General features: G+C 45.4%; 1 protein-coding gene across 2 annotated transcripts in view; it reads left to right on the top strand.

Moving 5' to 3' along the window:
• Window positions 1-16,585, top strand: part of TTC39A (tetratricopeptide repeat domain 39A) — a 115,257-nt gene that overhangs the window by 18,867 nt on the left and 79,805 nt on the right. The window contains exon 1 of one of the 2 annotated variants that reach the window (XM_089684461.1): window positions 14,840-14,935. The exons of the other annotated variant lie outside the window; for it this stretch is intronic. Coding sequence (XP_089540587.1) covers window positions 14,886-14,935 — 50 coding nt within the window. The 5' untranslated portion in view covers window positions 14,840-14,885. Of the gene's footprint in view, window positions 1-14,839; window positions 14,936-16,585 lie in introns of those variants that run through there. 2 annotated transcript variants of the gene reach the window in all.

Raw genomic sequence — 16,585 nt, 5'->3', positions numbered from 1 at the left:
TTTAAAATGAAATGAACACGATGTGCTTTAACTGCAGACTTTCAGCTTTAATTTGAGGGTATTTACATCCAAATCAGGTGAACGGTGTAGGAATTACAACTCTGTTATGGGCAGAGTGATACCAAGTGCACTTCTTGCATGTCTTGCAAATCACACATGAAATCAGCATGTCCCCAACTTTGAAACTTCACTGTAGGTCGCATGATATCAAAGTCGGGCTGATGTGACCGGGGTGTCACAGGTAGGGCCCACTGACATTTCTTTATCTACTCATCTTTTCTGACTGTTTTTCACTAGTTTTGCATTTGGCTAGGGTCATTGTCACTACTGGTAGCATGAGGCCATACCTAGACCCTACATATTGCTTAAAGGGATTTTCTACAGAGGTTGCACAGGCAGTCCCACTCCTCCAGGATGGCACATCAATACATGCCTTTGCCAAAAGGTTTGCTATCTCCCAGCACAGTCTCAAGAGCATGGAGGTGATTCCAGGAGACAGGCAGTTACTCTAGGAGAGCTGGACAGGACCGTAGAAGGTCCTTAACACATCAGCAGGACCGGTATCATGAACACTACTTTTCTCCTTAAAACTACCCTGTACCTGGACACTAACCTGTTCCTAAACACTACCCTGTACCTAGACTCTATATTGTACCTGAACACTACCCTGTACCTGGACTCTATTTTGTACCTGAACACTACCCTGTACCTAGACTCTATATTGTACCTGAACACTACCCTGTACCTGGACTCTATATTGTACCTGAACACTACCCTGTACCTGGACTCTATATTGTACCTGAACACTACCCTGTACCTGGACTCTATATTGTACCTGAACACTACCGTGTACCTGGACTCTATATTGTACCTGAACACTACCCTGTACCTGGACTCAATATTGTACCTGAACACTACCGTGTACCTGGACTCTATATTGTACCGGGACACTACCTTGTACCTGGACTCTATATTGTACCTGAACACTACCCTGTATCTGGACTCTATATTGTACCGGGACACTACCTTGTACCTGGACTCTATATTGTACTTTGACTCTATATTGTACCTGAACACCACCCTGTACCTGGACTCTATATTGTACCTGAACACTACCCTGTACCTGGACTCTATATTGTACCTGAACACTACCCTGTACCTGGACTCTATATTGTACCTGAACACTACCCTGTACCTGGACTCTATATTGTACCTGAACACTACCCTGTACCTGGACTCTATATTGTACCTGAACACTACCCTGTACCTGGACTCTATATTGTACCTGAACACTACCGTGTACCTGGACTCTATATTGTACCTGAACACTACCCTGTACCTGGACTCAATATTGTACCTGAACACTACCGTGTACCTGGACTCTATATTGTACCGGGACACTACCTTGTACCTGGACTCTATATTGTACCTGAACACTACCCTGTATCTGGACTCTATATTGTACCGGGACACTACCTTGTACCTGGACTCTATATTGTACTTTGACTCTATATTGTACCTGAACACCACCCTGTACCTGGACTCTATATTGTACCTGAACACTACCCTGTACCTGGACTCTATATTGTACCTGAACACTACCCTGTACCTGGACTCTATATTGTACCTGAACACTACCCTGTACCTGGACTCTATATTGTACCTGAACACTACCCTGTACCTGGACTCTATATTGTACCTGAACACTACCGTGTACCTGGACTCTATATTGTACCTGAACACTACCCTGTACCTGGACTCAATATTGTACCTGAACACTACCGTGTACCTGGACTCTATATTGTACCTGAACACTACCCTGTACCTGGACTCAATATTGTACCTGAACACTACCGTGTACCTGGACTCTATATTGTACCGGGACACTACCTTGTACCTGGACTCTATATTGTACCTGAACACTACCCTGTATCTGGACTCTATATTGTACCGGGACACTACCTTGTACCTGGACTCTATATTGTACTTTGACTCTATATTGTACCTGAACACCACCCTGTACCTGGATTCTATATTGTACCTGAACACTACCCTGTACCTGGATTCTATATTGTACCCTAACACTACCCTGTACCTGGACTCTATATTGTACCTGAACACTACCCTGTACCTGGACTCTATATTGTACCTGAACACTACCCTGTGCCTGAACAATACTCTGTGCCTCAACACTATCCTGTACCTAGATGTTAACCTGTTAATGAACACCATTCTATGCCTGAACACTCCCCTGTTCCTAAACACTACCCTGTACCTGGACTCTATATTGTACATGGAAACTAACCTGTTCTTAAATACTGCCTTATGCCTGGACACTATTGAGTTCCATTATGTACCCTGCGCCTGTACTCTGCCTGGCGCCTGTACTCTGCCCAGTGTACTCTGCCAGGTGCCTGTACTCCACCTGGTGACTGTACTCTGCCCTGTGTACTCTGCCTGGCGCCTGTACTCTGCCCAGTGTACTCTGCCAGGTGCCTGTACTCCACCTGGTGACTGTACTCTGCCCAGTGTACTCCACCTGGTGACTGTACTCTGCCCAGTGTACTCTGCTTGTTTCCTGTACTTTGCCCAGTGTACTCTGCCTGGTTCCTGTACTCTGCCCAGTGTACTCTGCCTGGTTCCTGTACTCTGCCCAGTGTACACTGCTTGTTTCCTGTACTCTGCCCAGTGTACTCTGCCTGGTTCCTGTACTCTGGCCAGTGTTCTCTGCCTGGTGACTGTATTGTGCCCTGTTCCTAAACACTACCCTGTACCTGAACTCTATATTGTACCTGAACACTAACCTGTACCTGGACAAGAACCTGTTCCTAAATACTGCCCTATGCCTGGACAATATCATGTTCCTTTATGCACCCTGTGCCTGTACTCTGCCCGGTGTACTCTGCCTGGTGCCTGTACTCTGCCCAGTGTACTCTGCCAGGTGCCCTTTACTCTGCCCGGTGTACCCTGCCTGGTGCCTGTACTCTGCCCAGTGCCTGTATTCTGCCCAATGTATTCTGCATGGTGCCTGTACTCTGCCCTGTTCCTAAACACTACCCTGTACCTGGACTATATATTGTACCTGAACACTAATTTGTTCCTAAATACTGCCCTATGCCTGGACACTATCAAGTTCCTTTATGCACCCTGTGCCTGTACTCTGCCTGGTACCTGTACTCTACCCGGTGTACTCTGCCCAGTGTACTCTGCCATGTGCCCTTTACTCTGCCCAGTGTACCCTGCCTAGTGCCTGTACTCTGCCCGGTGCCTGTACTCTGCCCGGTGCCTGTACTCTGCCCAGTGTACCCTGCCTGGTGCCTGTACTCTGCCCAGTGTACCCTGCCCGGTGCCTGTACTCTGCCCAGTGTACCCTGCCCGGTGCCTGTACTCTGCCCAGTGTACCCTGCCTAGTGCCTGTACTCTGCCCGGTGCCTGTACTCTGCCCAGTGTACTCTGCCCGGTGCCTGTACTCTGCCCAGTGTACCCTGCCCGGTGCCTGTACTCTGCCCAGTGTACCCTACCCGGTGCCTGTACTCTGCCCAGTGTACCCTGCCCGGTGCCTGTGCTCTGCCCCGTGTACTCTGCCCGGTGCCTGTGCTCTGCCCAGTGTACTCTGCCCGGTGCCTGTACTCTGCCCAGTGTACTCTGCCCGGTGCCTGTGCTCTGCCCCGTGTACTCTGCCCGGTACCTGTACTCTGCCCCGTGTACTCTGCCTGGTGCCTGTACTTTGTGCAGTGCGTGAACACTTCTCTGTGCATGTACACTGCTCTGTGGCTGAAAAATGCCCTTCTGAGCAGCTTTCTATTTGTATCTACAGCACGTGTTGAGTAATTATTTCTTGCCTCAATCTGGATCACCTTGTTTGTTGCCTTGTGTTATGCGATGATTCTACTCTTGACAGTTGGTTTGTGAAAAATGTTGGATTGCTTAAAGGGATTTTCTGCATAATTTCCCCTGCATAGTAGTCTAGGGCAAGACAGTCTCATACCCGCCTTCCTGTAGCTAAAGAGAACAGGGACACATTGATTTCATAGTATACCTTGAACGGCCCCTTTTAGAAAACATTCTGTGAGAAAGTTATAAAATATGTTAACCTAGATTACATTTGTGAACATTTTCAGTGATCTGCTTTATAGATCATGGTGTATCCTTAAACCTCCTGTATTTAATTGAGGCACATTATTTAACATCTTAACAGAGTAATTCATCCAAGTAGGTCAGGTAGACCCAAACAAATCTCTTTTGCCAGTAGCTATGAATTTCTCAGTAGTTTTGGTGCTTTGTTGGGCCTTTGGGCATAAAATTGTTGCAAAGTAAAGTTATCCTTTAAAGAATATAATTCAAGTGGGATTCCAGGACTTAAAGTGATATTAAACCCTCAGTTTTTGTAAGCAGCTGATCACTTACTGAGTAGGCAGCTTCTTTATCTTTCAGCCCGGGTTCATACTGATGCAGTGTGGAATTCGCACCGGTTTCTGTGCAATTTCCGCACTGCATCATAATCGCACCATGTTCATGCAAACTGTTGCGGGTGTGTATTTTAAGTTAATAACACCCTGAAATCAGTTCGCAAAACACAGTGCGATGTGCAGAATCAGTCCACATGGGTCTGAGCATCCATGCAATCCGTTTCTGGTGCAGACAAAAAAAGGGTCCTGCACTTTCTTGGTGCGGATGCGGTACGATTTGAGCCATACAAAATGTATGGCTCAATTTGCACCGCACAGAAATCGCATGTGATTTGCACAGGAATGCGGTGCAGTTCTTGTGTGAATCACATGCGAGTACCACACCGCATCATAGTGAACCCGGCTGTTCTGTCGCTCCAATCTAAGCATTGAAAGTGTGATCTCTGTAACTTACAGTTATGATGAGATAGCGATAACTCCAATCTTAGTTGAATACCACAAGCAGTGACCCAATTGGATGACACCTTGTAGATCTTGTGAAGTTTATGCCATAAACTGAGAGAATCTTACAACAATGAACATCTGATAGGTCAAAAGATCATAATGTGATCGCTTCATGACATGAGGCTAAAAGCTGAAATGCATTTCTGGGAAAAAGGGTTGGCTATCTATACAGCATTAACTAAACCAGAGGAAAGGGAGGAGCAGAGACAAAATATAGAAAACATTTAAAGGCATATGACATTCATGTTAAACATGATACCGGCCGTAATCCTTCTCTATGTTCTAGTTTAAGCTGATGCCATGACTGCTGCCTAGGTTTCCTGTTTCAGAGTGGCTTGTTTCTCTTGCAGCGTCTTACGGGGTCTCCCTTGCATGCAGGGACTAGAGTTGTATCCCTCTACACTGCGTACATCAATAGAAACACACAGCCCAACAGCCTAGGATGGCAAGGCACTCCCCTGTTCTTTCCTCCTTCTCCAAGCTAACTCCAGACTGCACTGTCCACTGTTAAAGTGTTTCTTACCCCACCCAAAAAAAACCCCCAAACATTATATATATATATATATATATATATATATACAGTGAGGAACAGAAGTATTTGAACACCCTACGATTTTGCAAGTTCTCCCACTTAGAAATCATGGAGGGGTCTGAAATTCACATTGTAGGTGCATTCCCACTGTGAGAGACAGAATTAAAAAAAAAATTCAGGAAATCACATTGTATGATTTTTAAAGAATTTATTTGTCTTGTGCTGCTAAACATAAGTATTTGAACACCTGAGAAAATCAGTGTTAATATTTGGTACAGAAACCTTTGTTTGCAATTACAGAGGTCAAACGTTTCCTGTAGTTCTAGCATGAGGCAATACCTGGACCGTACAGATGTTGCACAGGCAGTTCAACTCCTCCAGGATGACACATCAATACTTGCCATTGCCAGAAGGTTTGCTGCGTCTCCCAGCACAGTCTCAAGAGCATGGAGGAGGTTCCAGGAGACAGGCAGTTACTCTAGGAGAGCTGGACAGGGCCGTAGAAGGTCCTTAACCCATCAGCAGGACCGGTATCTGCTCCTTTGTTCAAGGAGGAACAGGATGAGCACTGCCAGAGCCCTACAAAATGACCTTCAGCAGGCCACTGATGTGAATGTCACTGACGAAACAATCAGAAACAGACTTCATGAGGGTGGCCTGAGGGCCCGACGTCCTCTAGTGGGCCCTGTGCTCACTGCCTGGCACCATAGAGCTCGATTGGCAGTTGCCATTGAACAACAGAATTGGCAGGTCCGCCACTGGCACCCTGTGCTTTTCACAGATGAGAGCAGGTTCACCCTGAGCACATGTGACAGACGTGAAAGGGTCTGCAGAAGCCATGGAGAACATTATGCTGCCTGTGAAATGGTTCAGCATGACTGTTTTGGTGGTGGGTCAGTGATGGTCTGGGGAGGCATATCCATGGAGGGACGCACAGACCTCTACAGGCTAGACAATGGCACCCTGACTGCCATTAGGTATCAGGATGAAATCCTTGGACCCATTGTCAGACCCTATGTTGGTGCAGGGGGTCCTGGGTTCCTCTTGGTGTACGACAATGCCCGGCCTCAGGCGGGAGTATGCAGGCAGTTCCTGGAGGATGAAGAAATTGATACCACTGAATGGCCCCCATGCTCGCCTGACCTAAATCCAATAGAACACCTCTGGGATATCATTTTTTCGGTCCATCCAACACCATCAGGTTGCACCTCAAACTGTCCAGGAGCTCAGTGATGCCCTGGCCCAGATCTGGGAGGAAATACCCCAGGACACCATCCGTTGTCTCATTAGGAGCATGACCCGGTGTTGTCAGGCATTCATACAAGCACATGGGGGCCATACAAACTACTGAGGACCATTCTGAGTTGCTGCAATTAAATTTCAGCAAAATGGACTAGTCTGCTGCATCATTTTTTCACTTTGATTTTCAGGGTGCCTTTGAATTCAGTCCTTTGTAGGTTGATAATTTTTATTTCTATCAAACGATGGGGCGTCCTTTCATTCCTAACACATTACCCATCCATATCAGTATAGATGTCCAGCATGAGAATTGTCTCCATTGAGATCTGATGTGTTTTCAAAGTGTTCCTTTCATTTTTTGAGCAGTGTGTGTGTATGTATGTATGTATGTGTATATATATATATACCTCCCTAAATAATTGTTTTACCTATCTTTGCTGTTAGTTTTCAATATATATCTTTCCTTCCCGATGGCTCATACAGGCTGTAGATTGTTCCACACTGCAGTGCACATGCTCTCCTTCTAGCCTAGTAGGTAAACAATGAATGACTATACACCGCTTGCCTACTAGACCATGTGATGGCTCTTCCCATCCCCGCAGCACGGCCCAGGATGGAGGTAGAGGTAAAACAAGCGCATCACTTGTCATGTGACGGTGTTTCAGCTATTACATGCTCTCCCAGGCCAATCAGAATGGAGTATGGCGTCAGATATGGGCTAGGTGGATCAGGTGCTTGACTAAAGCTACATCACAGGACATGTGACTCCTTGTGGTTTAGCTCCACCTACTCCTGGGACCTGCTGCAAGGGAAATAGCAAATATGATCACATGACCAACATAGAACTTTAAAAAAAATAAATCTTTATTTAGTAGTATGCATCAAGAAACAGCAGCATGAAATGACATAGTGTTCAGGTTCGAATGGACCATCATTAACAGCCATCTTGGACATTGAACCAAAAAAAAGGATGAAGCAACATGGTAACCAATACTATGCATCACCATTATACATACGACAGCTTCTAAACTGGGGCCATTCTCTGATTGGACACAGTGGAAATTGTGACGTCACCCCCCCCCCCTCCTCTCTACCTCATCCATTCAGAGAATGCCTTGCATTTTTTCAATGAACATAAGGCATAATGTGATTGGACAAAATGGAAATTTTGGCATCATCCTCCCCTCCTCTGTACCTCATCCATTCAGAGAAAGCCTTGCATTTTTTTTCAATGAATATAAGGCATTCTCTGATTGGACAAGGTCGAAATTGTGACATCTTCCTCCCCTCCTCTCTACTTTGCCCATTTAGAAACTGTCTTGTTTTTTTATCAGTGAATACAAGGCCATCGCTTTTTAGACAAGGAGGAGATTGTCACAACATCCATCCCTCCTCTCCACCTCATCCAATACGAGAACCCCCTTGTATTAATTGAAAAAAAAAAAATACAAGGCATACTCTGAATGGCAGTGGTGCCAACCCACCTATGGTCAATGTGCAGAAGGGAAGCCACTAGAGCAGCACCTGGAAGATCACAGCTATTACTGTATGTAGAACAGACTACTATAGTTACAGCATCCCCATTAGCCTTCCAGATGTCAGACATGGCTACTTACATGCTGGACCAATGTAAGTTTGCAGTTAGGTGAATTTTTCTATTTTTGTGTTCGCATCAAAAGAAGGACAGCTTTGCAGGGACAGATGGATCTGGATTTCCAAAGAGGGACCTCAAAATTGGGGACAGTTGGCAGCTATGTCTTGCAGCCAGACCATTTATTTCAACAGAAATTTCCCCATAATATTATATATGCATTTAATGTATGTTATACGTGTTCATTTCATGTAAAAGCCTTCCTTGTGTGAACATACAAAAGCCTTGAGACTGCTGCCAGACACTGCCACCTTATATGTGATGTCAGCTGCCCCAGCAGATTCAGGGCTGGCACTCAAGTGACTCTCTAAATCAGCCTTTCTCAACCTTTGCAACACTGAGGAACCCTTGAAATAACTTTCTGGTGTTAGGGAACCCCTGATAAAAATGACTATTGCTGCAACTCATGATATATTAGTCACTAGTGACACCCATCTGCCCTGACCTGGTGACCCTCCTGTGCTCTGCCCTGGTGACCCTCCTGTGCTCTGCCCTGACCTGTGTGACCCTCTGCCCTGGTGACCCTCCTGTGCTCTGCCCTGGTGACCTTCCTGTGCTCTGCCCTGGTGACCTTCCTGTGCTCTGCCCTGGTGACCCTCCTGTGCTCTGCCCTGGTGACTCTCCTGTGCTCTGCCCTGGTGACCCTCCTGTGCTCTGCCCTGGTGACCTTCCTGTGCTCTGCCCTGGTGACCTTCCTGTGCTCTGCCCTGGTGACCCTCCTGTGCTTTCCCATAGTGACCCTCCTGTGCTCTGCCCTGGTGACATCCCTGTGCTCTGCCCTGGTGACCCTCCTGTGCTCTGCCCTGGTGACCCTCCTGTGCTCTGCCCTGGTGACCCTCCTGTGCTCTGCCCTGGTGGCCCTGCTGTGCTCTGCCCTGGTGACCCTCCTGTGCTCTGCCCTGGTGACCCTCCTGTGCTCTGACCTGGTGACCCTCCTGTGCTCTGACCTGGTGACCCTCCTGTTCTCTGCCCTGGTGACCCTCCTGTGCTCTGCCCTGGTGACCCTCCTGTGCTCTGCCCTGGAGACCCTCCTGTGATCTGACCTGGTGACCCTCCTGTTCTCTCCCATGGTGACCCTCCTGTGCTCTGCCCTGGTGACCATCCTGTCCTCTGACCTAGTGACCATCCTGTCCTCTGACCTAGTGACCATCCTGTGCTCTGACCTGGTGACACCCCTGTTTAGTTTCAGTTGAAATTCATGTGTGCATATCCCAATTTTAGAAATTCTGAAGGACCCTCTGCACACTGGAATATACCCTTACAAGCAGACTATGCAAAGAATAGGGATATTTAGTTCACACATATTGCAATACATGCTTAAACTGGCCAACTGCGTCAAAGTAATCCCTCTATGGCCAGTCCTACTCTGCTCACGCAAATGCTACTGTGGACACATTGCTAGCATAGGGGAAAAGACACAATGTGGAGAGCTACAAGGTTCAGGTCTGGCTACTGACCCAACAATACAGCAAACAAGAGATCCCAAAATTGAGCATCTGTGCAGAAAAAAAAAGCCAGCCCAAATGTCACAGTAAGAAAGTAAGATTTAATATTTATTCTATTAATGCTATTCCTAAAAATAATCCCTGTTATATCAACAGCTCGCTGATCACACCAAGGTTCAATGAGCTGTCGATCTGAAAATTATTTCAGGGGTTCCCAGAGATCTCAGACTTTTTGCCAGAGGTTCCTCAAAGGCAAAAGGCTTGAGAAACACTGCATTAGTTTGATGATCAGTGGGAAGGATTACCCCCATACAGATAGTTAAAAAGATCATTGGTGTCAGTGGAAACTTAGAGGCAGAAATTGCTCATTGCTCAAGGAACCCCTAGCAATGTTTGGAGGATCCCTGGTTGAGAAACCCCGCTCTAAACAATTAATCTTCGCTCCTCCCGCAGCAGCTACAAAACAGGTTATGTGGGGAGGGGTGGGACAGAGGAGCTGGGACAGCACAGACAGTAATTAGAAACTCCCAAAAGAGGAGTGGGCTGTGACATGCAAGGAGTGATTGGGCGGTGCTAGAGAATTGACTCTTTCTGGAGTAGTCAACTTTTCTAGTAAGTTCAGAGGCATATTGAAAGTGAATAAGGAAAAACACTGCAAGCAAGCATCTAAAATATTGTTTCTCCTTTGCTTTTACCTGCAATTTCTTTAAAGCAGAGTTCCAGTGAAAATAAAAAAATTTAAAAGTCAGCAGCTACAAAAACTGTAGCTGCTGACTTTCAAAAAATGGACATTTACCCATTTCTCGATTCCTGCAGTGTGTCATCCCCCCCCCCCCCACTGGCTGTCCTGTGGCTCCAGCATCTTCAGTGTGGGCATCCGGCTGTGACAGCTTGCGGCCCACTGCGTATGTGCGAGAAGCGCTGCGCATTGTGAATGGCCCCGTAGCCTTCTGGGACCTGTCATGTGTCCCAGAAGACTACGGGGAGGGAGGGGGGAGGACAACCTCCGCTTCCAATCGCCTAGGCAATCGCAGCGGAAGTGGGAGCGGGTACATGTCAATTTCGGGGAGTGGGGGACTAGTCCTTAACCACCTCCCGTCCATCTGTTGTATATAAACGGCCGGAAGGTGGCAGTGCAGGGTCGGGTGGCCGTTTATAAACGGCCTCCCCGCACCCTGCTTCTGCACGCTCCCTGGGAGCGCGCAGCACCACGATCCGGTGCCCGCTGTGTCCTCCGGACACAGTGGAACACCGATCGTCGGACAGGACCTCTGTGCGAGGTCCTGATCATGTGATCGCTGATTGGTCAATCAGTGATCACATGCAGAGTAGTAAGCAAGATGTCACTTGTGACATCATTGCTTACTACGTGTGAAATCTGTGAATGATCACAGAGGTCACATGGTACAAGGCTATTCACAACTGCCTTGTACCATGTGACAAGCTGTGACCAATCACAGTTCACTCAGTAGTTCTCAATGGCTGCAAGAATGCAGCTAGAGAGAAGGAGAAATGGTTGCTTTTACATCCTTTATGGGTGTAAAAGCAATCCGTGTAAAAAAAATAAAAACATCTTCATCACCCCCCACAAGTAGTACAGTGTCACCATGGTGACACTGTACTGCTAGGGTGACAGTATGCAAAAAAATAATAATTAATATATAAAAAATAGTATAAAAAAAATTTAAAAAATGTAAAAAAAAGTTTAAAAATTATAATTTTTGGCTATAAACTAATTTGGGTTTTTTTTTTTTTTTTTACTAAAAATATAATGGAATACATTTTGGCCAAGATTTATGATGAAATACTATTTTATTTGCAAAATTTTCTAAGAAAAACACTTTTTTCTAAATTTTTGGACTTTTTAATTTACATAGCAAAAAAAAATAAAAATCCCAGTGGTGAATAAATACCACCAAAATAAAGCTTTATCTGTCTCCAAAAAAATGCTAAAAAATGCATATGGGTACAGTGTTGCATGACCACGCGATTGTCATTCAAAGTGTGATAGCACTGAAATCTGAAAATTGGCCTGGACAGGAAGGGGGTAAAAGTGTCAGGACTGGAAGTGGTTAAAGTTGGAGACCAGTCCTTAAAGTGGAACTTCCCCTTTTGGGTGGAGCTCCCCTTTAAGTTGTTGCCAGGGTTTCTTTGATGCAGTTATGAGTGGATGACTGAAGCCTATTGTACACAAATTGGCGGGATGAAAATAATATCGGAGGAGCAATAGGGTGTGATTACATCATTGTTTCGCAGATCTGGGAGATGGATCCTTCCTCCTCTGACCTGTGTTTACCAAGGGCAGGAATACTTCTCCACACTGTATGACAGCTATAGAGTGACATTACCCTGTTCCCTGTGCTATCAAGATCCAGACACGGCTTGACCACACTTCACCATCTAACTGGACAGACTGGTTTCCAATCTGAACTTTATTTTCGGGTAATAGAGCAGAACGGGACTAAGAAGTTGTATACACACCTTGCCTGCAGGAGGAGGGGCAGGCGGCAGTACCACTGGGAGGTAAATCGCATGGATACTGTGGAGCGCTGAGTGCGCCAATTATAGACCAAAGCATTACGTAGGCCGGGGAGGCGTAGGAGGTGACAGTTCAGGTGGCATTGTCCTATCTCATGTGACGCAGGGTGCAGCTGCCCTTTTTCACACACACACACACACACCCTCCTCTGAGTATTCACAGCCACCTCTATGACATGCCGGGAAGACAGAGAAGGTAGAGCAGAACAGATGGAGAACTCAGATTTCAGATTTCTGCCTGCTCACTGTTTATAGACATTCCAGAGGACCTTTAAAGGGACAATGCAGTTTAAAGTATAACTACAGAGGGATTAGGTCACCTGTCAGGTTTTTATGGCTTACATACTGTCCAATGAGAGCGCCAAACAAAGGGCTCAAGGTTTCTAATGATCAAATTGATTCCTAGCAGAGAAAATCCAACATGTTTCCAGGGCTAAACACCCCCTGAGACGCATTGGATTTTTCTGCTCCCAATCTGATATCATGTCCCTGAACTCACACTGTCTGAGCATGATTGGGAGCGGTATCTGTGTCTGTGCATCTGCTGCATCCCAACAGTTATTTATTTATTACGGGTACTTATATAACGCCATCAATTTGCGCAGCGCTTTACATATATATTGTACATTCACATCAGTCCCTGCCCTCAAAGGGTGTACCATCTAAGGTCCCTACATTCATACATACACATACTAGGGCCAATTTAGAAAGGAGCCAATTAACCTACCAGCATGTCTTTGGAGTGTGGGAGGAAGCAGGAGTGCCCAGCGGAAGCCCACGCAGGCACAGGGAGAACATGCAAACTCCAGGCAGGTGGTGCTGTGGTTGGGATTTGAACCAATGACCTGAGTACTGCCAGGTGGAGGTGCTAACCATTCAGCCACTGTGCTGCCCCAATAATTGGGCCGCCTGCATGGGGAAGCAATAAACACGGCCCTCCATGGTGGTATCTACACCTCGTCTGAAGAGGGCTGTAAACTGATCCAGAGCAGAAATATTCCAACACAGTTCCATGATGTTTGGCCCCAGAAACACGTTAGATTTTGTTTTCTGCTATGAATCAGTTTTATTTTTAAAAATCCTGGACTCTTGGACATTTCTTTGGCTCTCTCATTGGATTCTCTGTATGAGGATTCTCAACTCTGGGTCTTTTCCCTGTTCCTGAGGGGAGTCCCTGTTTTGTGGAGTACTCCTGAACCGGAGCCACAGTTTCAGCGACCGTAATGCCCCGTACACACGATAAGAAAATTGTCCGAAACATTTTGCGGAAACTCTGATCGAACGATTTTCTCTTGGTTGATGAGCAGGATGTTTTAACCAATAATGATATTGTGAACGAAAAAATCCGGTTGAACAACAGTGAAAAATGTTGTAGTTTTGCATATGAACGACCGATTTTCTATGCGGTGGTATGACAGTCGTGCGAAAAAATCTATCAAGCGCTATCACGCATGAGCGGAAACAGAAGATGACCCGGATGTTTATGTCCAAGGAATCTTCGTAAACATGAATGAAAAATCCAAATGTTAAAAGTAGATTGGCCTAATGAGATAATGAAACCAGAATTGTGCAGATTATATTTTATGTATCACTATTTATGTATATAGGTCATGTAATAAACTATATTATACTCATTGCTGGTAATTGTTGTGTATATCGCTTGTTCTGGCCGGAGGGGCGTGGCTACATGGTCATACGCACACCGCATCACTTCCATTTGTATAGAAGATGTCAACACTATATATTGCCCGACGAACGATTTTTTTAGATTGTTAATGTAGGCCTTGATTTCGACCAATGAATGAACGCCTCTCAGTCGTCGGATGACCGATCGGTCGATTTTCTAATCGTGTATTCCCACCTTTAGAAAATCTGAATCCAGCACCCTGTTTGTTCTTGAGTTAGGATTTTATTGCTGGCTGTGCCCCCCAATAGGGAAATCTATGCTGTGTGTCCCAAGAGTGAATGTAAAAGATAATCCAAAATGTTGGGTTGTCACCAGAACAGGAAACGAGGGTAAATCTACCAATGGGAACATGGGTTGTTGTGACAACTGAGGATTTCTTCACATTGGAAGGATTTCCTTTACTTTTTGTTTTAGCTATGGAGCGGGACTTGAAGGGAACTTGCTTTAATGGGAAACAGATGGCAAACTTGAAACTGACAGAGGTTATAACCCTCCCTCAATCTGTCCCAAATGAAAAAGAAAGTGTTGCCTTTACTTTTACTTTAAGTCTTATAGTTTAAAAGGCTTCTTGTTTGTTTTGTATAGATATGATCTGCGCTTTACCTGTACTGTCAGCATAAACCCCAACTAAAGGTATAACATGACAAATGGAAAGAAGCAAACTATTCATCACATGCATTGTCACTTCTGCGATAAAATAAATCTACCTGTCTGTTAGCAGTGTTGTTTACAAAGTACACCGACCTGTGCATGTGCAGATCACGGTACATTTTTGGCACAGTGTCTGTGTGTCAGTATAAATGAATTCCTGCATTACGTCATCCCACATGGTCTATAAAAGCAGCCGAAGACCCAGCGCCCGGAAAAAAGCAGAGAGAAGATGCCAGTGGTGGTGAGGGACTTCTCCGAAGTCAGGTTGTTGGTGAGGAGGTGAGTATTTGCAGTTTTAGTTTTGCTTTAAATATTAAGGTAAGTGGTTGGTAGAAGGGACTCTAGCAGATCGATCTATCTATCTATCTATCTATCTATCTATCTATCTATCTATCTATCTATCTTTTTGAAGTGAAGATTTGTACTTTTTGTTTATGATATGAACTGATTTTTGTGTATTTATGCACTCTTTTGGTGGAAGTGTTATTTTCAATGTAATTTATTTATTATTATTATACAGTATTTATAAAGCGCCAACAGTTTGCACAGCGCTGTACATTACAATGGGAGACAATACATGCGACAGTACAATAACAATACAATGTGATACACGAGGGGTTTGGGGGCATTTATTCATTTATATATAATTTATTTATGTGTATTTTTTTGACATAATTTTGGGGATTGAATTGTATTTCATCAGTGAGCACTGTTTATCGTGTTATTGCACTAATGTTTATGTTTTTTATTGTATTTTATTTAAAATAGCAGCTCCAGTCACGGTTTGATTTATATTATTGATATTATTATTATTATTAATATACAGTATTTATAAAGCGCCAATGGTTCGCTCAGCGCTGTACATTACAAAGGGGGACAGAACATGTGACAGAACAATACCAATACAATGCAAAACATGAGGGGATTGAGGGCCCTGCTCTTTCGAGTTTACAATCTAGGAGGGAGGGGATGGTGGCACAGGAGGAGATAGCTGTGGGGGATGGAGTGATAGGAAGAGTGGAGGAGGTCGGCAGGTTAGCAGGGGGTGGGGTAGGCTTCCCTGAAGAGATGGGTTTTCAGGGTGCGCCTAAAGGAGAGGAGAGTAGGTGATAATCTGATGGGTTGGGGCAGGGAGTTCCAGAGGATGGGTGACACCCTGGAGAAGTCCTGGAGGCGGGCATGGGAGGAGGAGACCAGGGAACTAGAGAGAAGGAGGTCTTGTGAGGAGCGGAGCGTGTGTGCTGGGCAGTACTTGGATATTAGGTCAGTGATGTAGTTCGGGGCAGTATGGTGGACAGCTTTGTACATCAGTGTTAGGATTTTGAATTTGATCCGTTGTGCAATCGGAATCCAGTGGAGGGATTGGCAGAGGGGGGTGGCGGAGATGGAGCTGTTGGAAAGGTGAATGAGTCTGGCAGTCGTATTCAGGATTGTCTGAAGCGGGGATAGCCAGAGGCAAGGCAGGCCAGTGAGGAGGGAGTTGCAGTAGTCGAGTCGTGATATGATGAGGGAGTGGATGAGCTGTTTAGTGGTTTCTGGGGTTAGGAACATTTGGATTTTGGTGGTGATGCGGAGGTGGAGTCTGCACGGGTTTGTTAAAGATTGGATTTGGGGCTGGAAGGATAGGATATGATTTTATTTCACATTTAGTGCAGGATATAGGCTACTTTTGGAGCTTATTTTTTATTAATTATTTTTTCTATCTATCTATCTATCTATCTATCGTCTGTCTGTCTGTCTGCCTATCTATCATGCACTGCATGTTTTTAACTGTTTGTTGAGGTCCAGGGACATGGAAAAATAGGTTTAACCACTTGCCCTCCTGAGGATTTACCCCCCCCTTCCTGACCAGGACATTTTTTGAGTTTCGGCGCTGCGTCACTTTAACTGACAGTTGCACGGTCATGCAACACTGCACCCAAATTAAAT

This window comes from Staurois parvus, unplaced genomic scaffold, assembly GCF_062004578.1.
Source record: "Staurois parvus isolate SC_StPar_1 unplaced genomic scaffold, SC_StPar_1.0 ptg000347l, whole genome shotgun sequence".
Lineage (NCBI taxonomy): Eukaryota > Metazoa > Chordata > Amphibia > Anura > Ranidae > Staurois > Staurois parvus.
This window is presented reverse-complemented; position numbering and strand designations above follow the sequence as displayed.